This window comes from Gavia stellata, chromosome 8 (genome assembly GCF_030936135.1).
Source record: "Gavia stellata isolate bGavSte3 chromosome 8, bGavSte3.hap2, whole genome shotgun sequence".
Taxonomy (NCBI): Eukaryota; Metazoa; Chordata; class Aves; order Gaviiformes; family Gaviidae; genus Gavia; species Gavia stellata.
Window position 1 is genome coordinate 12,237,709 of NC_082601.1, and position 24,780 is coordinate 12,262,488.

The 24,780-nt window shown below is 39.4% G+C and overlaps 1 protein-coding gene across 2 annotated transcripts in view; it reads right to left on the bottom strand.

The window, feature by feature from the left end:
- Positions 1-24,780, bottom strand: part of KALRN (kalirin RhoGEF kinase) — a 530,063-nt gene that overhangs the window by 308,128 nt on the left and 197,155 nt on the right. For both annotated transcript variants that reach the window (XM_059820280.1, XM_059820281.1), the window contains exons 4-5: positions 11,802-11,994; positions 7,709-8,221 (exon numbers count right to left, since the gene is read on the bottom strand). In XM_059820280.1, the coding sequence (XP_059676263.1) occupies positions 7,709-8,221; positions 11,802-11,994 (706 nt within the window). The remainder of the gene's footprint in view (positions 1-7,708; positions 8,222-11,801; positions 11,995-24,780) is intronic.

A 24,780-nucleotide genomic window follows, 5' to 3' on the forward strand; every position in this document is an offset into this window, starting at 1 on the left:
AGGTCAGGGGATGCAGCTAAAACTAGCCTGAAACTGAGTTGCTTCACCTGATAAAGAGAAAAGCAGCTGCTGTGGGCTGAGAAGGGTAGGTACCAACAACAAATTGAGCCCTTGTGATCTCCAAGAACTCTTTTTCTGGGACTATGGGTAAAGAATTTCATTTATGCTTAGCAGTAAGTTCTTGGCCACTCTTCTTATAAAGCTCTCTGCAAACACATGCATGTTCACAAACAGACACCAGTTCAGTGCCTTTCCCAGTTAGTATCTGTACGCCAAGGTCTCTGCCCTTTGTCTGCACAGACATTTGGAAGGGGCTAAGGATGAAAGTAACATGCTTAAATGAGCCTCACTTAGACCCTCAGTCAAATGTCTCTGCAGAAGACACTAAGCTTATTGACTCCTTTTATTGCAAAAGTCTTATGGAGCTTACGTCAGGTCTAACAACACCCCCCATGTTCAAAATCTCCAGGAAAGCTCCTTACTGTGATGCTCACTTACTGTGCTGTTGTGATATCCATGGTGTAAGTACTTAGATGGAAAATCCAGGGCATGCTGAGTTCTGTACACCAATGCAGTGTTCATGTAACTTAAACAAAATCTAAATCCTATGCAAAAACTCACGTCTAATCCATGCTTATTACGCTTGTACGATTATTACTGTTAACTGTTAAATACCATTCGTTCGGCAACAAATCCTTTTGCAGTGAAACAGCACAGGGGGCATATATACTTCCTCCTTGGTGCAAGACACTAAGGATGTGCTCTCATTATTAATCCTGATTCTGATTCTTTCCCCTCTTAATAAGCTTCCTGCCTCCTCCCCAGTCCTAATTAACCACCTCCCCAGAACTCATTCGCTTTGTAATCATTTCGCATATGACAGCTCCCTCCGTCAGCTTTTCAGTACTTTCCTCATTGGTTTCCCAGTTTCATTCCCTGGGACACATCCCCCTTACAGTAATTTCTAAGCCATCATTTCACAGAAGATCTTGGAGGCAAGTGTATATGTGACACATAGAACAGATCAAAGAAACCGAGTGCTTCCAGCAGTGAAGTAAGAGAGGGGAAATGGTCCTTCACTTAGTAGAGTTTATCTCAGTCAGAGGAGTCTGTCCCAGGTGCTATGCCTTTTGGCATTACACAAATCCTAAAGGGTTAATATGACATGTTGTAAACGGGAAAACTCTATCATCTGCTTATGTATCACTTCCAGGGTCTTTTGACACTGCTAGAAGTAGAAAATGTAGAGGTGATGGGAAATGAAGAAGGAAGTGAAGATGTTGCTGATCTTTTTAATCTTTCTTATCCTGTTTTTCCAGAAAGTCAGCTAAGATTCATTTCTAGGAAATGCTTCCCCACACAGCGTCACTTGACTAAAGGAGCAGCTACAATTGCTCTACTTAATGGACTGTAATAAAATAAACTGCCTCCTATTAGCAAGACGGATCATATCATCAGATTTGTAATACATTTTCCTACAGAATGTACAGCATCAGGATTTTTAAGTGCAGTATAAGGGGAAGTAATGTATGAAATGGTTAAAGTGGATAGGTATCATACAATCACAAATGCACTGAGAGTTTCCCTTCTCTCAAACATCAAGATATCAATGTTTCCTTCTTAAAGCCATCTTTTCCCCCTAAACCACAGTGTAAATTTCCACATTTTGCATTCTATTATTCCATCAAAATCATCCTGCATCTTTTTAGACAAAGAGTAGCTTGCAGAGCATTCCTAGCTTCTGAGGAACACGAACCTTTAGCAGGTGTAATACTCCAACGATCGTGTGAGCATAGTTCAAATACTCAGATTATATACTTCTTGGATAATCTCTCCCACTGACTTTGCTGTGAAGCTAGAGCTTCCCTGTATTTTCTAGAGTAACTCCGTGTGGTGTTAAGTTAGGTTCTAAACCAGGAACTCCTAAATTTCATCTGGCACTTCAGAATAAGCGCTAATGGGTATATTGTGCTTCTGCTGAAAATCAGTAGGAGTCTTCCCAATACTTTCATTAGAAACGGGAATAGGACACTGGACAGGAGTCTAGTACAGCTGGTATATCTGTGATTTTCCTCCTTCAGAAACCGAATGCCCCATTATTTATTTCACTAAATGGGGTCTGAGTTTAATAGCACCTATCCAGTAGAATAACACCTTAATTCCTTTATTTAAGGAGACCAGACCGAGGAAGAGGCCTGAAGCAGCACTGTGTGTGAGAAGGGAGGGATGCAGTGTGTGCTCCTTGGTGCCATGATCTCACTGCCCACACCTGCACAGGGAGTGGGATGCAGGAGAATTGCTGCAACTGTTATTCCACTCTATTCCCCCTCAACCATTTTGCTTACTCCCCCTGCCCCCTTCAAACTTCCCTGCTCCACAGGGAAAATCACAGGCAGAGCTGTTTTTTTCAAAGGGAAGCTTTCGTATGGATGAGGCAGATGGTTTTGACTGCAAGCCTGCTACTTCACTGCTCCTTCAAGACTAAATGTGGCCTGTGGTTTGCCACTAGACTTTCTACAAAGTTGGCCCTGTCCAAATAAAATGTTTCTACCACTGCAAACTTCCAGTGAAATTCACTCGTGGCATTTTCTAAGTACCATTGCCATCTTTTGAAGTTTGCCTTTGTGTAGTGGGCTCTGTAGAAAGTCAGGAAGGAAAAGGGGAGGTGAGGACAGAGAGAACATGAAAAGTCTCCTCTGCCTCCCATTAGAGGCTGACCCCAATGATGTTACAGCAGCCTGCTCTTTCTTTGCTCTGGTGTTACACGTTTACAGTAGAGATCCTTGGTTCAGTTCAGTCCAGCTGATGACTATATTATTTATACTTAATGTGGACAACACTGATTACATCATGATAGCTGTTTTTCATTCACATACATGCCGGGGTAGTAAAAATGATATGGAATCAACCCAGAATGATGGGGAAATTCCTACAAAAGTCAAGTTGACTGCCAGTTACAAATGATTTCCAGAAGAGCTGGAAAGTGCAGAGTGTAAGGATAATTTTTTGTCTTTTTTGGTATTTATTCAAGTGCAAAACATGTGGACTCTTGCCTGAATTCTTCTCACTGTCCAGATTTCAACCAACCAATTAACATTTCTCAGATAGTTCTAATAGTTGGATCTATGCTGATTGTGGGTTTTTTGTTTTAAACAGTATTCAATTTAGACTGGACTACATGTTTTCATGTTACTGATGGCTACAAATATTTTCCTTATTACCCAGTAAAAACACAGTGAAGCCCCAGCTCTAGTTTGAAAATTCTCCATATATGTACATATATATGTATATATTAGTTGGTGAGGAATGAATTTCTTGGACAGTGAGGGTCAGGGCTACACCAGCGGCTGAAATGTGTTATTTATCAGCAGATCATTACAGTCAGCACTGCACAGCATGTGAACTTCCTCACACCACTCTGCCAAAGCTCCCCACATGGCTGACCTGCCTGCTGCCTTGAGCTTCAAGGAACTTCCAGTCTCCATCTGGGGATTCAATCTCACTGCACTGCTTGTGCCTGTGTGATAGCCCAACTTTTCCTCTCCCTTGGCCCCAGCACAGGAATATAAAACCCTAAAGGCCTGCCTTGGAGACAAAGTTTCTCCACAGACAGCTCTGCTTGCTCCCGCTGATTTCAGTGGGAGAAGCCCAGGGTGTGACTGCCACCCCCTCCTTTTACTTTGCCAATAATAAGAGTTGCTCAGCACCCAAGTGTACAGACCTTCTGTAAGTTGTATTAGCTGTAATTTGAATAATTCATGTGTCCAGACAGTGACTGTCATTTATAAATGTTCCAACAGAGGGGATCTGTAGCAGGGAAAAAAGTTAATTGATTTGCTTTGAACATCTGGGGTATTTTAATACCAAGGGGTTCAAAAACTAACCTACCTTAAAACACTGTGTGTTTTTCCTTTTTGTGTCCCCTTTTTTTTCTATCCCATCTTTAAGAACTTTTCAGGCAATGAGGGCACCTGAAATTTTTAAAATCAGAGGTGTCCAGAAAATGGAATGTCCTTGTCCATTTTCTCTTTATTAGAACAGGTTTCCTAAAATATCACCTAACAAGTATACAGAGATATTTTAAAAGGCCCTAAAACCTTATTTATATTCAGAGTTTTATGTTGGAGCTTGAGCTTTCACAGGGTATTAGAGTTGTCATTTGATTAGCACTAAATTACATATCCAGGTTATAGAGAAAGAGCTGTGCCTCTCCCCAGGAGATGAAGACCATCCTGGCTCTGCTACCATACCTAATTGTAGAGGGTAGAGTTCAACTGAGCAAATGGAGGTACCAGGAAACTTTAAAATTCAATACAGAGACACACTGTGGTGGATATTTATACAGCGGAGACAGTGTACAGGCTGGATTTAGCCCTGAACTTTTTATGAGACAAGTACTTTCCAGTCTGAGATAGTCAGACTACTTCAAAGAGATCCGCAAAAGGCAGCTAAGGAGAATAACCACATCAATATTTTACATCGGTCTACATATGTGAAATGTGAAGTAAAATGGTCTGCAACCTTCCCTGGAAGAATTTTAGCGAGTCACAAACCGAAAAGATTAAAAACACTGATTTGAGAGTATAAAACAACAAAATATTTTCTATTCTTTGGGAAAATGTAGTAGTCAAGGAAAGGCAAGCAGAGCTACTCAGAGAAGCCAAAGCAAGACTGTATGTTTAGTTAATGTGAGGTAGATGAATAAGAGATATTGAGAGATCAAAATGCCAGTTTTGTCAATCAGGAATCGCTTGAGACAGCCAGTGTTAAAAAGGCAGGAATCATGTTCTCACTGCTTCTTCCTTCACCTCAAAAGTTTAATTTATCTGCTGACTTGCCTAAACCTTACACTGAACAACCTCAGAATAACACATGCAAAGAACCTAGCTGTCACAATGCTCAGACTTGTATCACACCATCCTTTTATGTCTGTTCAGGAGATAGATAGAAAGGAAAAATATTTTGGAGACTTCATTCAATACTACAGAAAGGTGCTGGGCAACAAGAACTTCTTGGACATGAACTTGATCAGCCTTTCAGCTGATAACAGAATCACAGAATCACTAAGGTTGGAAAAGATCTGTAAGATCATCAAGTCCAACCATTACAAAAAAAACCACAAAAAACCAAAAAAAACCAAAAACAAACAAAAAAACACCCACACCACACAACACCATGCCCATCAAGCCACATCCCACAATGCCACGTCCACACGCTCCTTGAATACCTCCAGGGAGGGTGACTCCACCACCTCCCTGGGCAGTCTATTCCATTGTGTTACCACTCTCTCAGTAAAGAAATTTTTCCTAATATCCAGCCTGAACCTCCCCTGGTGCAACCTGTGGCCATTTGCTCTTGTCCTATCTCTTGTCACTTGGGAGAAGAGGCCAACACCTGCCTCTCTGCAACCCCCTTTCAGGTAGCTGTAAAGAGCGATGAGGTCTCCCCTCAGCCTCCTCTTCTCCAGACTGAACAACCCCAGTTCCCTCAGCCGCTCCTCATAAGACTTGTGCTCCAGACCCCTCACCAGCTTCGTTGCCCTTCTCTGGATGCACTCCAGCACCTCTATGTCTTTCTTGTAGTGAGGGGCCCAAAACTGAACACAGTATTCGAGGTGCGGCCTCACCAGAGCCTTTAATTATTATTTTAATAATAATAATAATTTGCTAAATAACAATAATTTGCTAATTGTATTAGCAAACAATAATCATAAGTAAAAATAAAAAATAATGTTAGTAAGCAGTGGTCCTCTGAATAATCCAAAGAAACCGAAAATCCAAACTGAAGCACTGACTGAAATGCAGCCATCACTGGGAAGGAAAGCAGTGAGTGATCTCCTTATAGCATGTCACACTCAAGGAAAAGAGAGAATAAGAAGAAGGGAGAATAAGAAGAAATTGTAGCATTTGGAAGAAAAACTCTGCTTTTATGCCTTCTTGAGTGATTCTGCAGTGGGACTCATCTGAATTCCCAATAAGAGGATTGATTATACAATGATGGAGCCTTTTCAGTCCTAGCATCCCTTAGAGATCCTTAGTACATCCACTGAAAACCAATGTCTTGTGTCTTGCTCTGCATTGCTGAAGTTTGTATTTGTTTCAGTAATGTGCTTCCCCGTGATGTTTTAAAAATACTATTAATGTGCAGCTGATTAAAAAAAATCATCTTCAGCGAGATCCCGCTGCAGATGAGGTCTGCATTTCTTTTGCTATTCCTCCTGGGTCCAGGCAGACACATTAGTGAAACAACTGGATCATACATTAAGTGGAGAAGTTTCAGAGATTGGTGCTTTTGATGGATATACGGACTAGATAAACATGAGTCTGTGAGCTCAATACCTTCCACTGAGAATACCCTACTTCTGTGGCCTAGAATTTTAAATGTGCAGCAAAGACTTCTCACGAAACCACCTAACAAGGTGTCGAACACTTCTGCGTTAAGAAAGTGAGACTGCCAAGACTCTAGCACAACACAGTTTTCTAAAAAAAATTCACCGAAACCAGTATCTGCATATGCTTCCAGAGGCAAACAGCAGACAAAGTAGTAAGAAGCCTGCTTTATAGCGTATTACTGAAATTTGTAGGTGGTGTTGTGTATGAGACCTGGTTAGGGAACTCTGGTTGGTTTTTAGCCAGTCTTTTCAACAAACATGACAAGCTGCTATGCTTTGCTTGCAGGGAACTTCCCTATCTACTATGGGTTCCTGAATGAGTATCTTCTGAAGAGGCAGGGAATGGGGATGTAACTCTGCAGCGGTACTGCACACCTGTGAAACTACAGCTTCCTAAAGCTATGTTACTTACCTGTGCTTCTGCTACTCTAAATGCTTTTGTACACTATATTTCATTTCAAGACACCCTATGTGCTTTTCAGGCTGATACGCTACATTACAAATATCTAAGAAATATGAAGTTGCAATGCAATCTCTATGGAATAAATTAATGTTAAATATTTCTCAAATAAGGTCTTCTGCTGGTGAACAGGAATCTTGGCCACTGACCCAGTGTCAGGTATGAATTCAAATGCCATCCTTATGTGCTTTTTAATGCAAAACAGCCACACTGAGTTTTGCATGCTGCTGTCATTTCAGAATACTTTCTCTTGGTCTGTTTCTATGTTTAACCTAAACACAGTCTCAGATCTCATGCTGTGGGAACTAAGTGGCCATGCCCTTGGTACAAAGCCATTACTAAAGATTTTACCAGTTGCAAAGCCTGTTGCGATTTTGTAGGAAAGGGAAACTGAAAATGTTGTTTGAGATAACAATTAGGAGGATTTAAACTACAAATTTCCCACAGACTTGCAAGAAGTGCAAACAATAATCATACTGAGTTAAACCCTAAAATCATTCTTCGTTAGGTGCTGTGACATGTAGATAAATATATTCATAATCTTAGTAAAAGAACCTAGAAAAAAAAGCCAGATTCTTGTGCTAATGTCTACCAAATGTACACATTGTGACACAAAAAAGCAGATTAACTTTCATCGAAAGTGACACAGACAAGTTATTCTTGGATATCATTATGTCTGCTACATCCAACAATTAGTTCAGTGAATTTGGTTTACGAGTCATATAAAGTCATCTGCTGGCAATGTGAGATTTACACCTGTGATGAATACCTCATGTTGCTAAATATAGAAAAAATGGTCACAGTGTCCTTATGATAAAGTGTTGGTTAAAGTATGAAAGGAACAGATTATTTCCTACCTTCTCAGCATCTTGCTCAAAAAGCCGGAGTTGAAAGCACTGGTCCAGTTTCAACTTGCGGACATGCCACATCTGATGCAAGTGCTGTCGGGTAGAATGCAGCTTGTCTAAAAGGCTGGTGATCTTTGGCACGAGACTTTGAAAATCTGCACTTCCAGGAATGCAGTTCCTACCAGAAAAACCATCACTGCATCTTATGCATTGTAATAACCTCTGACCCTCACGATCCAGTTCTTCCACAGGAGCTTTAATCACTTTTTTCTTAAGCTGCGTGTGCTCATCAATCAGCCTTCTTGAGCCCTCAACATCAACAGGAAACTCCTTCCTAGCCAACATTTCCTGCAGATCCTCCAGCCTTGATAATAAATGGATGGCACTGTTGAAAAACTCTTCCAAGGAGACGCGCAACTCTATCCATTCATCATGGTTGTAATCCAAGGATCCTTCGAACTCATCCGTCAGTTGAGAAGGATCTACTAGTTTTGCCAGGCCTTCAACAGATACCATACTTGTCTAAGGAAGGAAAAATGACAGCATTTGAATTAGTGACTGTCTAATCAGAAATAACAGTGCAATCCATAAATAGCATGAAGGGATTATTTTCCTCATCAATACATAATTGAAGGAACATTGTAAAAGATGCTGAGAACTATGTTTAATTTTGATGAATTAATTGGATTGAAAACTTTTCCATTAGTGGCACTGATTTATTTATTTATTAAAAGACATTATATTTACTGGAATAATGTCTATCTTTTTCAGCTGGCCTGACTATCACAAACATATAAGGAGAAGACACTGAAGACTTCTCACTGCAGCTGTTGGATACCTGGACATGATTGTTCACTAAACAGTTACGTGGTATTACAGGGATTCTGCTACTTGTGTTACAGTCAGGCTAGTGGCTAAACAGCAGCAAAAGTTTTAGGCATATGAACTGAAGCAGGTATTGTGACCTGCCAAAACACAGAATATGCTGGTTTTGTCTTTCATACTATTACAATTGGCTTTTACCACAGGCAGACCTCTTTTATAGTAGTAATTTCTAAGGTAATTAAGCCAAAATCAGTGTAAAAGTGAAATGTCATTGGAGTATTAAAAATTAGAATTTATTGCTAATAGAAAGTACCGCTTATGAATCATACACAATCAATGTGAGATGGTTTTAGTTCATTCAGACTCAGTAATCAGTGATAGAGAAATGCACTGGGTACCTGGAAAGCAGATTACAGTTTAAAGACCCAACGGCTGATGGCTGTTCCCATTTATTTTAGATAAATTTTTTTTTTTCTGAAATATGAGCATAGGGTTTCATACAGATTACTAGAGATTTTCAGTGCTGTCATGTTAACACCCAAGTTGGCAGCCTTTAAAGGCTTGTGATGTTCATCAGTGACTGCACATCTACCCCCCAAAGACCAGGCCTCTAAAGAATGTCAGCATTTGTGCTCTTCAGAAGTGGAGGCACCCAATAATCACAGCAATCTTGTAAAAGTAATCTACAAAGAAAAATACCTCAAGCCCTGTCCATTATCCTGTATTATGTCCAAAATAGCAGACTGCCCACTGGTTTAAAGTTAATAATAGGCTTTTCTTCCAATTTGTATCCATCTAAAAATATCAGGCATTCTACAATGTATTAAAATTTGGATAGTATTGAACTTATGCTCAGCAGAAAGATTATTTTAAAACTTTCTTGCAATGTTCCTTGCTTTAGGGAAGGGGGAGGACAGAGGGAAGAGCCAACAAACAACAGGACAGTAAGTATGTAGCTTCAGAGGGGTTTCAAATTTCTACACCTCTTGACCTGGACACTGACCCCTTGAAGATAATTCAATTTAGAGTTTAACTGCCTGTCAAGAAAAGACTTCTCTTCATGGCTAATACCTGGGCATTCCCCCTGCAGTGTGTCAAGCTAATGCAAGCACTGCTCTTACCATGAACAGAATTTGACATGATGATATAGCAGAAAGGCTTTTCATTTAATGAATTCTGCAGAAAATTTCTTTATTCAGATTTGTTTCTTTTGGGAGTTCTTGAAACTCTCATGAAAACAACCTTAGTTAGGCAGGTAGGTGGTAAGATAAAGTAACTGTCTCTCAGGCATCACCCGTCTGTCTTTTAGAAAACACTTTAAAAAGCACTGCTCACTATTTAAACCCTTTTGGCAGAGGAAAGAAAATAATTTTGAAGGCACCTCTGAATTAATGCTAACTAAGCTGCCTGGTCCATTCCTCAAAGTGACAGGAAGCTTTGGAGTCCACATACATCAACCAAACCCTTTTTTTGTCTTTTTTTCTTTGTGATGATCTGCGGGCATGCTTCACTCTCTGGAGTGTGACACAGAATCATCCTGCCAGAGTCTCACAACACAAAATCCAGAATAGCTTGACCACAGTTTACTCTTCACTATCATTACACTAACTCCACACAATAAAAAAAAGTCAAGCCTCCAGAAAGTATTAATTCATTTTAAAAAACAAAAAAATCTTCTAAAAATATATATTTGAACTCTGTTACTTTACTTCTAGGTTTTGAAGCTTTAGAAAGACATTGCTTTTGTTTACTAAAGCACTGGAGGATTGAAATTCAGTGTTGGATATACATGCATAAGCTATCTTTCCTTGGGCTACTACGGGACTGCCCCTTAGTGCCCATATATATTTTAAACCGAAGGTCCCCATCCCCAAAAGCTATTCTATTACTAGTCTCTGAACAGGCTCACTCCTGCTCCACGTTCTTCTGCACCCATACATCTCCTTTCTCCTTCCCACTGCCCTAATCCCTCTCATTGCCCACAGGCAACATTGCCAATCTCATTGCACTGTAATGACAGCCACTTCTGCCAGGAGCGGTGATTTCAGTAAGTGTGAGGAACATCTGGAGGGGACATAAATCTATACTGAAGGCAGCCTTGCTTTCAAATGCACATAGGGGATAGCAAGTGGAAGTTATTTTGATGGCTGAATCCTCATAGGTAGCCAAGGAAGGTAAAGACCCATTTAAACAAAGCAAAATTTATGAGTTGACTGGTTTTTGTGAGACAGAGGGAAAAAAATTTACAATTACTTAAATTGTGATAATAATGTAAAAGTTTGTTAATGCCTAACACCAGTCTAATTGCCCATTCCAATTCAAGAGTGCTTTGAAGAAGAGGTTGAAAATAAGGATATATTTATATCACACTGACTTCAACAGATCTTAAATATACACTTAAATATACTCTTCCACTGCAGTCAACGTTAAGAACTATAGCCAAATTCTATTCTGAGTTCCAGAGATGCAAAATTTGAGTGTCTCTCTGAAATTAATGGATTGGTAACTAAGACAGCCAATGATAGAATTTTTTCTCAGCAAATTAAAAAAAAACAACACATGACTAACTCATGGCTGGGCATGATTGATGTATGAGCACTTCATGTATCTAAGCTTTGCTTCTCTTTGGGTAAGAAGCTGAAATTCACAGAAAACTAAAGTGCACTAAGAGAACACAGCTGGTTTGTCTTCACCAGTGACAAAGTTAGTAAAATTTCCTTTAATTATGCGGTTGTTGTATATTGGTTACTTCTCAGAGAACCTGCCTGAGGCATCTTATCATTAATATGAGTTGTTAATGTTACCCCTGAATTGTAAATCTCAATTAAATTAAAGCAGTGACAATATATAGATCAATTTAGTATAAATGTCTTTCATAAAAAAAAGCCACTACCTGAAGCTGGGTAGAGGTCAACTAACAAACCCATACATTTAGCGTCTAGAGAACTTTGTCTTTAGTATATTGACTGATTTGGTATGTGGTTTTTTTCTAAGAGAAACAAAGGAAAGACTGAATGCAACACCACCAAAAATAAATATCACAAAAAACCCTCACCAAAGTGAACTATGTATGTGAACCTCTGAGATGAAACGTGCATCCCGTTCCACCAATGTGCTCAGAAGGCAACCTGATGCCAGGGCATCAGCCCACTCCTGCAAACAGTCCTCAGATGTCTTTTTTTTCTCTCAACCACTGGGCTTGGGAATTTTTTTTTACTTGAAGAAAAATTCTTATCAGAGATAATGCTTTATCATACATCTCTCATGTGGCTCTCACCTCAAAGATGAACTTGGAACTGCCAAAGTTCGTTTTCTGCTTCTGCCAGAAATTATCAGGTTTTATAATCAGGGCAACATGAATCTCGGCAGGAAAGGCTTCTTGAAGGGTCTTTAGGAGAGGCTTGATCAAATCCCATTTGGATCCCCGCATATCGATAATAACAGTGAATCCTCGTTTACAAACATCTTCGCTGTAGGAATAAAAGCATATCAAGATAATTAATATTGTGGACAGTCGCACTGGGACTTAACTTTTGTTGCTAGTGTTCAGTGCTTCAGAGCAAAGCAAGGAATTATATACTTCAAAATAAAAGGCAAAAGATAGTACAGCATAAAGGCTATATGAAAGGCTATATTAATTTTACCATAATCTAATTTACATGAAATTCAAGTGTATATATTACAGTTTAATCTCTAATTTCCCAAATACATGTAACTCAAATTTTCACTGAAAACATACATACTTTCACACAATTGAAAACAGAATGAAATCTATCTGTATAGAAGCTATTTACGTGTACATACAACGGATTCTGCTTTCAACAAATTGAATTCAATCCCCAGCCAAAGCCAACAAGTAGGGTCCTGTGCCTTAACATTGCTGGCCACTTGTAAATTTGGGTGTCTTCATTTTTAAAGGCCCCTTTAAGGGCTTTTTAAAAAGTATAATTTCCAGAAAAGTGCCTGGCAATCATTCCCTGAAAGGAAAGTCCTTGTGACTCAGCATGTGCACTGTTAAAATTGGGGCCCTTTTCCCTCCTGATTGATCTTCCAAATGTTGCAGGATCTTTTTCAATCTGCAGTCATACTTTTCTGCCAAACCATGCTCCTCCCTTCTCAAAAGTTCAAGACAGTTATCTGGCCTGGTCATTGGCAATGCATGGGGCCCAAAAGCACCAGAGCATTAGCTTGCAAACATATCTTCCCTTTTTCCTCAGGAGAAAAGAGGAGAAAGAATAAAAGGACATGTTGATTCAAGTCAAATCTGGGCAGCTTTCAGCATAGCTTTTCCAGGGATGTAGTATTGCTCCTCAGAAAAAGAGGTATGACTCAAAAGTGTCATCCTCCATCTGCACCATCCAACATTTGATGAGATTTAGGAAGTGTCTGCTCCTTTGAGTGGCCGGCTAATATATCTGCCATGCATGGCATTGCAGTCTTGAGAGCTACGGTGTCTGCTTTAGGCCTCAAGCACTTGCACAAAATGGGAAATTCCCCATCCCCAGTAAGATTATTGGTACAATAAATGAGTAAAATTCATTGATGATGTACTAAAAATGTCAGAATGGTCTACCTACTGATCTATTTTTTTTTTTTCTAATGAGCTGGAATGGAGGTCACAGCCTTTTCCACAGAAGGAGAAGCTGTTGGAAGAAAGGAAGTGTGGAAAGAAGAAAGGAAGATGAAAACAGAACAGTAGAGAAAGAAGAGAAACGTGGCAGAACATGAACACTTTGTATAATGAATGCAAGTGTGAGGTATAGAACAAGAAATCCTCTTTAATACATGAATATAGCACCCTTGACCTTTCTGCAAACTGGCCATCAGCATAAAGAGGATCAATATTGTGGACATAAAGGTGTATGTAAGACAATTTAAAATAGCAAGTCTTGATATCACTGGAATGAATCTGAAATATGCCGAGGACAGATATTATTACGTAAGGTTATAATGCAGAAATTGGAACACTCTGTTTAGCCTTTGCACGAATACTCTCAGTGCACAAACACACGGGATGATTTTCACTATACCTCTAAATTCTTAAAGCACTCTTTCCGCTAATAAGACCCAGCTCCTACATATCTCACTGAAAACAACTCTATAAAGTTTACAACTAGGTTTCTCAGCTGGAACAAGGACAGGGATATCCCTCATAGGAGACACACTGGATTAACATATGTAACTTAAAAATAAAAGTCCTTGGTGACCTTACCAGTATCTAGAAAGATTTGTGCACAGATGGACCACCCCACAGCAAAGCGGATTTTGCCATGTTAAGAGAGTTCACTAACTTGAACAGTCTCAGCTTAGTGACAGGAAGGAGCAGTCAAAGCCAAGATGCTTGATCCTCTGCCTTAACATTATTGGCAGATCTAGAGCACACCACATACAACAAACAGCCAGTGCAAAGAAAAACTAGGGAGACCAGGCACTTCCAAACACTGTCAGGAATATAGATCTTTTTATTCTCCTTTTACCTACTGCTAAGAGGTCAGACATCTGATCCTTCCATAACTAATGCCAAAAAAGGCTGTAAAAGAAGCTTTGTTGGTGGTGCTACTGCCTCTTGCCCTTTGGAATGAGAGCTGAGACAAAGAATCAAATCAAAAAGGGATGAATAGAAGGGGTTCTGTGTTTCTTTTTTTTTTCCTTGCAAAGCTTTATAGGGTCTTCAGTAACTTCTGCCAAGTCACCGATCAGTTATACTGAACTGGCTTTTCCAAGGATTGATTTTTCTTCAAACACTTGACAAAGAGATCCAGGAGCCATATGAGCACATGGAGAGCCCCAACAGCAGACACAGTAACAGGTAAGTGCAATCTGTCTTTTCTGATATAAATAAATAAATACACTCCCGCACACACTGCAACCACAGCAAGGCATAGCCAATATTAACTTCATTCCAACTCACCATGGCTGCTGCCAACCTGACAACTTACCAAATCTGATCTAAAACAACAACTTAATTTAACACTTACTGATGAACAACAGAAAAACCTGTTCCGTAAGCAGAACAGGAATGCCCTGAAGTCTTCTGTTTATGAGCCTGAACTAAAGTCTTAGACCCAAAGAGACCCAAAATCAGACCCTGCCCCCAGCTTTAGAGCATAGGCAGTGCGATATCACCTTGATACCCACGATTACATACCACCATGACTGGAAGTTCAGCCTGCAGTAAGATAGATATTCCAGATAGGGAACTAAGAGATGTAACTATGGGCTGGATTCTGTGTTTGCTGAAGGTTTACAGCCTTTCCGGACCCTAGAAGTGCAGAGAAGCAGTGGAGGGAGCAGACAATACTGCTGCCCGTTCCCATCAGCACACCATGCCTAAGCATGCATGTGTGAAATAACGCTCCACAACAGCCTAAATCCTTACTTTCAGGTTTTTGGAGACTTCACAGTATATTTTCAGTGGAAGAAGAAAGGGTAACGATTCCCCAGCTTTTTCTGGTGGATACAGGAGAACAGCCACTGACCCTACGGGCCAGGCTGGGACATCAGGGTAGGGGTCAAGATGCTTCCTGATTCTTGTCCTGGAAGAGGCAATAAGCAGTCATTCCCTACCCCCACTATCCACACTCCTTGTAACTATACCAAATTTTCAACAAGCTTAGTACATTTTCAAGTATGAAACTGATAGGATGCAGGGATGGAGAAGGAGGAAAGGAAGGAGAATATTCATGGATTTCTTAGGTTCAAAACACATCAACAACTATTTCACTAATAATACAAAACTCAATACAATGCTCTTAATTACAAAGAGGATTTCCCTACTTGATTGGTCACATAGGCCTGTAAGTTCCTGCATAAAATAAAATAAGTGAAAAGATGGGTACCCCTTTTCATTTATAGTGCAGAAAATATACAAATGGATGGTATTTATTATTTTGAGCAAATCTAACTCTGTTTCAAGAACCTTGCTCACAGTCTTGCAGAAGCAGCTCTGCTTGCAATTTCTTTCTTTCATGAGATGAATGGTACTAACCTGTAACAAGACCTGTGGGTTTGTAGTCTCATCTACAGAATTTGATCTCCCCGGCACAGTGATAATTCCACACATCCTTCTCTGACTCTTTGCAGAAAATTAGCACCTGATTTCTAAACCTGCTTGTCAAAAACTATTATTTACACTGTTTAAACTGTTGCAAGCCAGAAAGCTCTCTGCTCATTATTTCTACTTTCAGTTGCTGAGTGCTGTGGAGAGGCGCGCCTTTGAGAGCACTTATACTATACAAGCAGGCAGCCAGATACTAATCAGGTAGTAAGAGAAAGAAGAGGGATATAAGAAAATCATTTAGATTGTAAGCTCTTCAGGGCAGGGACCATCTGCCATGCTATGTTTGTCTAAGGAGCCTGCCTTGGGGGAGGTCTCCAGGTAACTATACTCATAGTACAGTCTTCAGCTGTAGAGAACGAATTCCAAAAAACTACTCTTCAGGAAACTACAGATGCAAATCCAAAGAATTAAAAATAACGAGTAATAACAGTCTGCAAAAACACAACTGAACACATATGTGAAAGTACAAAAGGCTTACATAAATGTGGGGACACCTCATAGGCAACTTTGTTAAAAAAAACTAAAAAAGGCCAAAACTTAAGTTGCAATATCCAAGTATTTACAGCTATTGATAGGGTCCTAAAAAAGTTGGCCTCGTGTAGACATAATGGAGCACCCATTAACTCTGGTGAGTCAGAGCAATCTGTAAAGATTTGTCATCTTTGACAGTCAGTCATTTTTCTTCAGTTACCTCAACATGTATTGAGGAAATGACCCTAGGTTCCTTTTGAATAGTCTAGCCATGCTTATTAAATTTATTGTTTAAAAGCAACAACTCAAACCCTTTCCAGTTTAGCAATTGATCAGGAAAAGCATCAGTAGCAATCAAGCTTCCTCCACACTGTCCGAGCAAGACATGCCTTATCCCTGGCTCCCGAGATGCTACATCAATCCACGTATCTATTATGCACAAGTAATCATTTTAGGATGGCAATTAATGTTGATTGTGGTGCTTAATTTTTTCCGGTATTGATATTTGACCAGAAACTGGAGAAAACACTCAGATCAAGGTATTTGGACAATCCATCAGCCTTTTGGCTGTGCTCATCTGGACTAGATTTGCAACACTGAGCACAAAATATTTGATAGCTGATATGTCATTTCAGTTGCTACACTGCTTTTAAGTAAAGACAAAAACCAGCTTCTAAGTTTAATAAAAATATCCTAGAATATTTGTGAAAACTATACTTAATGATCTGGATTTTTTTTTTTTAAAAAGCATAAAATTAAAACTCAGAAGCAGATGTGATAATTTTGTCAAAATAAATGCCTCTATTTTGGTTTCTAGGGTACTTTCATAAGGTTATTTTCTCAAATTTCCTCTTTAATTCAAGCACATTCTAAATTGTATTTTCTTTGGAAAGAGCTGTCTTGCTGGGTACCAAATGAGTTTAAGGACTTCATGCTTTCTGATTAATTTTTCAAATACCTATCATTGATTATGTGTATTTTTCATCCTTACGGCTTGGCCAAAGCTTCTGGCATTTAGAAGCTTCAACACTTGATTAGCTGAAATAACATAGTATCTCCATTCCCATTTTGCAGTCATGAGTTAATGACAAAGAAGCGCATTTAGCATGCCTGTTGGACCACTAAAAGCACAGATCTGACATGTACGGCATCTCAGTCAAAATATGATTTGTTAACAGTGAGAGCAAGATCTCCTTTAAAGAGGGTCAGCGTAACCTTGTCAGGAGACACTCTCAGCATAACAAGTAGCTCTACAAGCATCAATTTGTAAGCACAAAATCTGCAGGAACTTAATTATTTTTGAGTTCACCATTCCTTTGACAAATGTGGCTGTAGTCAGCCCACTGATTCACAAGCTGAGGGTGGAAAAGGGAGAGGAAGAGGAGAAAAATGGGTATGTGAAAGCCTCCAAGCACAGACTGTTATCCCAAAGGCCTCATTTCATATTGAGGCCAAACTAACTCCCCTGCCTAGTTTCCATAGCCAAGGATCACTTCAGTAACTTATATGTTAATATTTTTTATCTATTGCAATCTTTTATTCATCCTGTCTGTGGTTTGTTTACTCAGCTTGAAAATGAAGCTAGATGGGAAGGTTTATAATCAGCATCACTTACTGACTTCCATATTTTGGTTCTACATTACCTTGTTGAGCCCTGAGATCATCTTGTCAGTAGAAACAGTCAGTCATCTATATTCATAATATACTTTCCAATACATTTAGAGGACCAGATAAAGTCCTTTCTAATAGACCTGTTTGTGAAGCACTCTTGAATCAGCATTATTTATTAAAATATTTTACTCCATTTAATACTTCTCAGCAAAATATACCTTGCTCATTATCCTAATTACCAGGTATGTTCCTGAACTTTCACATCATCAGTCACCCACATCCCCTAGTGACTGCGGCTGTTTGGCGTGACGGGGCAGTTTGTCATCTCAAAGATGCCGGGACACCTGTGACTGCTAATCCTCACATCTCCCTCATGTGCTGGTATACCACTGACCAGCGGAGGAAGTTAGTGATGCATGTCCAAGAGCACCATTACTCTGGAATAACAATTCACAGAAAGTTCCCACCAGAGAACTTCAGCTACCTAGACTGTAGGTAGACAGACTTTATCCTAAATTTTCCTTCTTGTGTTTTCTAACTTGGTTTCACAATGCTTTTTTGTAATTAGAGGAGAAACAGTCATCTAGCCTCCATTTCCAATTAATCCTTTCTTCCTTACTGTGACCAAAATTTGTTTCTTCTCTTTCAGCACTGAAAAGGAATTACTCATTCTCACTTTTCTTTTTTAAAAAGAGAAAGAAAGAAATCCAAGCCAGTTTCACACTGGCTGGAGCTGGACATAAAGCAGTGAGCTAGAGAAATTTCAGTGACAAGTTGTAAAAAGACTTGGAGCCAGTGAGGTCTGGTCAGAGACAAACCTCCTGCCTCTGGTTTCCAGCCACTGCTCTTAGGGGACATGAGGTGTGATTGCAAATGGCACAAGAATGCAGAGCCGTGGGCTGCACAATGTCCACATTCAACCCCCGCCTCTGGCCCCATGTCAACAAGAGGGAACAGAAAGACAGAAAAAGATCCAAATATTTTGGCAGAAGCTAACTGGTGCCAGAACGGGTGCTCCTGCTATTCTCAAGCAACTTATTTTGGTATTCAATTTTTATTCTGAGAAAAACGGCTCTGAAGTCAAAGCAATTCTATTGTAAAATAATGTAAGCTAGGAAGAACTCAGACACCAGCTAGGTGTAAGAAAACATTTTCCCAATAAGTGACCATGATCCTGTGAGCTCCTGAGAGTTGTTATGAGAGGTGCCGGTACCATATGGTATCTCTGTCAAGATTCAGCAGGGTTGTGTTGTGCTGTCTTTTACCCAGGTAAAAATCCTGATCTACATCATTACACCCCGGACCAGAACTGTGACCCAGAGCTCTGCAGGCATTCGTCCTCTTATTTAATTGAGCAAATAAACACTATTTGAGAAGCTTCCTGTCTTCATTCAAATAGCAAAGATATAAAACACAGCTGTGTCCAAGAATGCATGATTGCAGCTGTTAAAGCCAAATCTGGAGGACGAATATTATAATTTTTCATGTTCCTATTAAGTTTCTGCTGGTAAATGATGCCTTCATATAAACCCGTTTACCCTCTTCCTCTTTTGTTGCTTCATGGCTACTATATTTGGATCAATATCTGGCAGGTCTTCCTTGAAACAGCTGCTGCGATAAATACGAAATTAATCAGGGCTTTGTTTTTGTTGAAGCAGGGCTACATTTAAAGATTTGTTACTACAACAAAGAGATATTTGAACAGTAAGTACCATTCAACTATCTCTTGAGCATTTAAAGTCTTGTATTTGAGATGATTTAGCAGAAACAAAACAAAAACGCTTTACTAAATGAAAATTATATGTTATTGACATTTGCTGGAAAAAATAAATATTAGAGTTGTGTTGAAATATAAACACACCATTCTTGAAAAGGTTTGGATGAGCAGAGGCTATTGAGAATATGTTTGGAGATTCAAATCCATTGGATTCCAGGTGAGAAATAAATATATATGGTTGTGCTTAGCACAGCCAAACTGGTAAGATTTAAAAAATAAATACATCTTTTTGCTTGCACTTTAATCATTTTTTGTAGTTCAAGCAAGGAGACCATGAAGTCCATTTCACATGCAGTCGCTATAAAGTTTAGTCTACAGTCAACACTGCCAGATTTTCACATAAGGAAAAGGATACTTCATCTGGGCAATGACTGCTTGGGGCTCTTAGACCCAGGATCCTGATTTATCAGTTCAAGGCATCAGTGACTTAAAAAGTGAGTGAATGGAGCATGGTGAACAAGTCCAGGAATTCCAGTAGTAAAACACAGTCACCCCACAATGGAAAGTCTCCAGATTACAAATACATACATTTAGTTGAAATGTGTTGTGGGAGGCAGAGTTACCCATAGTGGAAAGACCTTTTATAGCATAAATAAGCCTGCAAACATGTTCGGCTCATGCAAAGAATGATTAATGTAGGTTTAGACAATAGATACCAGCACCTGGTGAAATCCAATATATGTCCAGAGGCAGACACCATGCCAAATTCAGTCCTGATGTAAGCAGGTATAACCACTCTGGGACTAGCACACTTGATCGAGGGCTCAATTAGGCTCATAGATGAGGATAGGAAAAAACAGTCTTCGAAGATGCTAGAATCACTTTTTCTAAGTAGTATTGACATTTCTTGCAATAAGCACTCAGCAGTTCTCATATGCTGCTCCTAGCAGTACAGGAGAGCAATGTACATCCATGTACAGAAGAGCTGTAATTAAAATAAGGAACTATGGAGAGAAGACGATAAATTACACATTAATTCAAAATAAGATGTTTCATGATGAGTGCAGGTTCTCATGGAAGTGTGTACTGAATTAAAAACTGAAAAAAGGCCCTTATAACAGCAAAATACTCTGTTTAGGCCTTTTCAGATGAAATGTCTTTTTTTATTTTGTTCCTTTTTTTTGATCAGACAAGATAAAAAAAAGAACAAAACCTTTGAATTTTATCAAAACAAAATATTTTGATCGACGTAATATTTTAGAGGTATTTTTGGTGAGAAATTTCTAAATTTTTTGGATTTTTCCTCATTTAAAAATCTGCACTTCGAAATAGCAGATTCTTCCCCAAATAAGTAACTTAGCTTCTGCCCGTTTGCAGTGCAGAGTTCAGCATGAAAGTCGCTTTGCACTTTTTATCTGCTAAGCAGAAGTGATATAACCATTCTTTGAGGCTTACAAAATTTTGGCCGGAGTCCACACGCTCATTTTATTTAAGGGCACACACTGGATTCAAGTGCGTCTGTTAGGAGGAAAGGTTGAGTGCTACATCCCAGAAACACCCTGCGGTCCCTGCAATGAGTCTGTTTTGCTAAGCCACTACGTGAGAATTTGAGTTCTCTTTAGAAGTGTACGATTTAAAAGCTGATGCCTCCATTTTCCCCGTGTTGGACAATGCGGACTGATCATGACTAATAAATCACTGGTACTCGCTTTTTTTGAGCTCCACCCACATACAAACAATTCAGGTCTTAGTAGGCACAATGATTGACCCAAAATAGTTCTCTTATCAGATAGATACTTCCTACCATGCCAGGCTGGGTGAAGACTGCCTGTGGTATTACATCCAGAAGGTCTTGTTCTGAAGCTATAGAATCAACCTATGTTATAAGATACACTTGTAAAATCAATTTTTGTGTATTCCTTTACACAGCAGACTTTACCCATTCTTTCAAATAACTACCATGATGGCATCGAGAGGAGACAAAGTCCTTTTTACTGAGTCCTCAAGAGACAGTGGATACTGATATGCTATTCACAATCCAGCTTCAAAACCTCTACCTCGCGTCTGATTTTTTCTGAATCTGACTCCTACCAAGGCCCGGCTCTCTCAATCTGTCTAGCAAGGGGGACTAAGTCTTGCCAACGAAGCTACTTGATGTGAGGTCTCCCTTATTATTTGTACGGAGACATAAATGTGTGATAGATCAAAATCATTGATGCTGACTAAGCACAAACAAGTCAATAATTCTTTATTTCCAAGGGAATAGAAGACCCAAAAGATAACTTTGGCCCCTAGAGTGAGAAAGCTAGATCCAAAAAGCTTCTGGAGAGCAAAGATGAATCCAACACTCGAATAATGGAATCAAAAATGGGCAATAACCACACAGACCTTGACTGAGTTTCTGAGCTAACACTCTGCCTGTCTTCCCAAGAGCACTTGAGGTATTTCTCCAGCCTCAGAGGTTCTCGCCTTTGTAGGAGATTGAGCTGCTTAGATGCCTGTGTGCGGTCCCCTCAGTTTTACAGTCCATCATGCTAAGGCACTTTCCCACCCTGATGGGAACTCACATATTGGTGTCATGCCAACACAGTTTTAAGGTTGTTTCCCCTATTATAATGAATTTCCATCACGACCACTAATAACTTCAGTTCTCCATCAGTACCTCTTCCCATCAGCCACCACTAATTGGAAAAACCCAGAACAACTGTTTCATCAACTAAAGCAGGCTCAGACGAATGCTGCAAAAAGTAATTGCCTGATTTCAACTGCCTGCTCCCTTTCCCCTATTAGCTATATTGCTTCTTTATCAAAAGCACAATAAAACTTCACAGGCAAGTTCATCTACAAGTGCCACATGTGAACGAGCATCATCCTATTCATATCAGGAACTGCATACCTGAGGTGGTGCTTTTCCTGCTGCCAGACCTGAAAATTATATTGACAAATTAACGTATGCCACGATAGGAACGACACGAATCTGCTAGTCAGAAAACTCCTAGAATTTACTGAAGATATCAGCCAGCCCATGGTAATAAAAATCACAGAGCAGATTCATGGAGTACTGCACCTAAGGTTATTTGTCCTAATATTGAGTGGCTCATTTGATCTGGAAGAAACACATCAAAGATATGTCACAGGTCACGTCTACTTCACCAGACTAACGGGTTTCCTACCTGTGAGTTAAACTAATGCAATATAACATCCTGTATAGAAATAGGCCTAATGTGGTGGCTTTCTGTAGCAAGATGAACAACCATAGTCACCACCCCGGGCAACAGCTGCAAGAAACAACAGAATGCATTTCACAGTTGCTCTGCAAACCTCTAGATGATGCTCACATTGGACACATCACCTGGTATAAGAAAAGCCTACTTAGTATAACTCCCTGACACTGAGATAACACAAATAACTGTAAGTAGCTTCCTTTCAATTATAGCCTCACAATTTATTCATTTTTTAAATCTGACTGGAGCACTGCAGTCCAGTGGATGAGACTGAGAGTCAGGCGATCCTAGTTGGGCTGATTGCCTCCTTCTTGTGTTTCTGCGTTGTAGCTCAACTCTACCTCAGGTTTTTTTCATCTGTAAAATGGGTGTTACAGTACTTTTCTTTATTGAGGCTAATGCATTCTTCCAATGAATGTACTATATTTACCACATTTTCAGACACAGGTAGGATACATAATTGCAGGAGAATTACAAATTGCAAATAGTCATGGCCACTTCACGGTTAATTCACAAAAGCTTAAGAGAGATCACTTAATAATCTAAGCATGTGCTTATTTATCTATGCTGGGCTATATTCTCTGTTATGTGTGTGCTCATTTTATATAGGGAGCATTTATTGCTCTATACATATGCTTATCTAATTGTACTGAATACACATGCTTTATTAAACTCATAAATGAGCACATTTATGGGTGTATGTGAAAGTACAGCCCTTCATATTTTATTTATAAAGTGGGACAAAAGAACTGCATTGACATAGAACATCCATTTAATTCAGAGGATTTAGGGTCGTCCCACAGATTTTGCTATTTTTTGCCACAATCAAAGCTTTTGGGGTTTTTAATTAGATTTCCAGCCCATCTGCTTGCAAAGATAGCCTTGACAATGTAAACTAATGCACATTTGTCTTGCTGAGTCTGCAGCCAGTGGAAAGAAACAATGAGACTAGGAGAACAGTGAACTTGCCCCCTCCATCTTATTGGGGTGTTAACTAAAAAGCCAATTCTGACTACCTAAATACCAGGATTCTTAAATATTTCATTGCTGTTAATTTTGCCACCAAACCTGCAGGTAAAATATTTGTCAATTCTCTGAATTATTCACATACATAAGCTCTTGCCCATTTTGATGACCGTGTTGTAGAATTCAGGCTGTCAATTAGGACCAGGCAAGTACCTGGCCAAATACATAAGCTTTCAATTATAATCAAGGATTTTGTTCCTTTTTTAATGTGTGGAGTAAAAGCATTGATCACAGCATAATCAGACAACTAATACCAGAAGCCTATAGTGGAAAAAAATTGCAAAACCACAATTATATGGATTTAATATATAACCCATGGGAGCACCAGTCTAATACATAATTTTAAGTGCTTTATGATATAAACCTGAGGAAAACAGATTCAAATCTCTGTTGCTATGACATGCTTTACAAACGTCATATTAAACATAGCTCAAATAGACTCAGACTTTTTCCTACCACTTGAAAATAATAAGAATACTGTACTGGTCCCTTATGAGAGTGACGTTATACCAATTCATACTACTTTAATGCTAAAGTCACCCACAAAACTAATGACTCTATAAAGAACTGACTATTCCTGCATTTTCTGTAATTACTGATTCTAAACTTGAGTAACTGTTTCAACCCTCTTTGACAGAAACTCTCCTAAAATCATTAACAATGTGTGTTTATGTCCATCAAGCAAGTTCACACAGGCTGTTGATATCAGAAAATAAAAAGGTAAAATTGAGTCTGAGCTTATGACAGTGGTTGCTGCCTGAATTATCACATTGTGGGGATGCTGCATGGATGCAACCATATACTGACAGTGGGTTTTTAAAGGACAGCGATGTTCAATGACCATGCTTCTTGAATCCTATGATCTGTCTGATGAAAGTATCTTCCATCTGGTGTCTGTTTGTGTGGTTGTGCCTCACAATATAGGGAGCTTGATTTATCAATTAAGATGGTGCATGAAGCACATGTTTACACTTGCTGGATACAGATGGACTTATGTATGACTGCTTTTCTAGAGGAGGATCACAGCACTTAAACAAAAATTAGGAAAGGACATGGGAAGTAGAAGCCTGCAGGCCAGGCAGGCCTTTTACTGCTGCGGTTGATCTCTTGCATCGATTTCCAATTTTATTTTAGTAAATTAATGTGT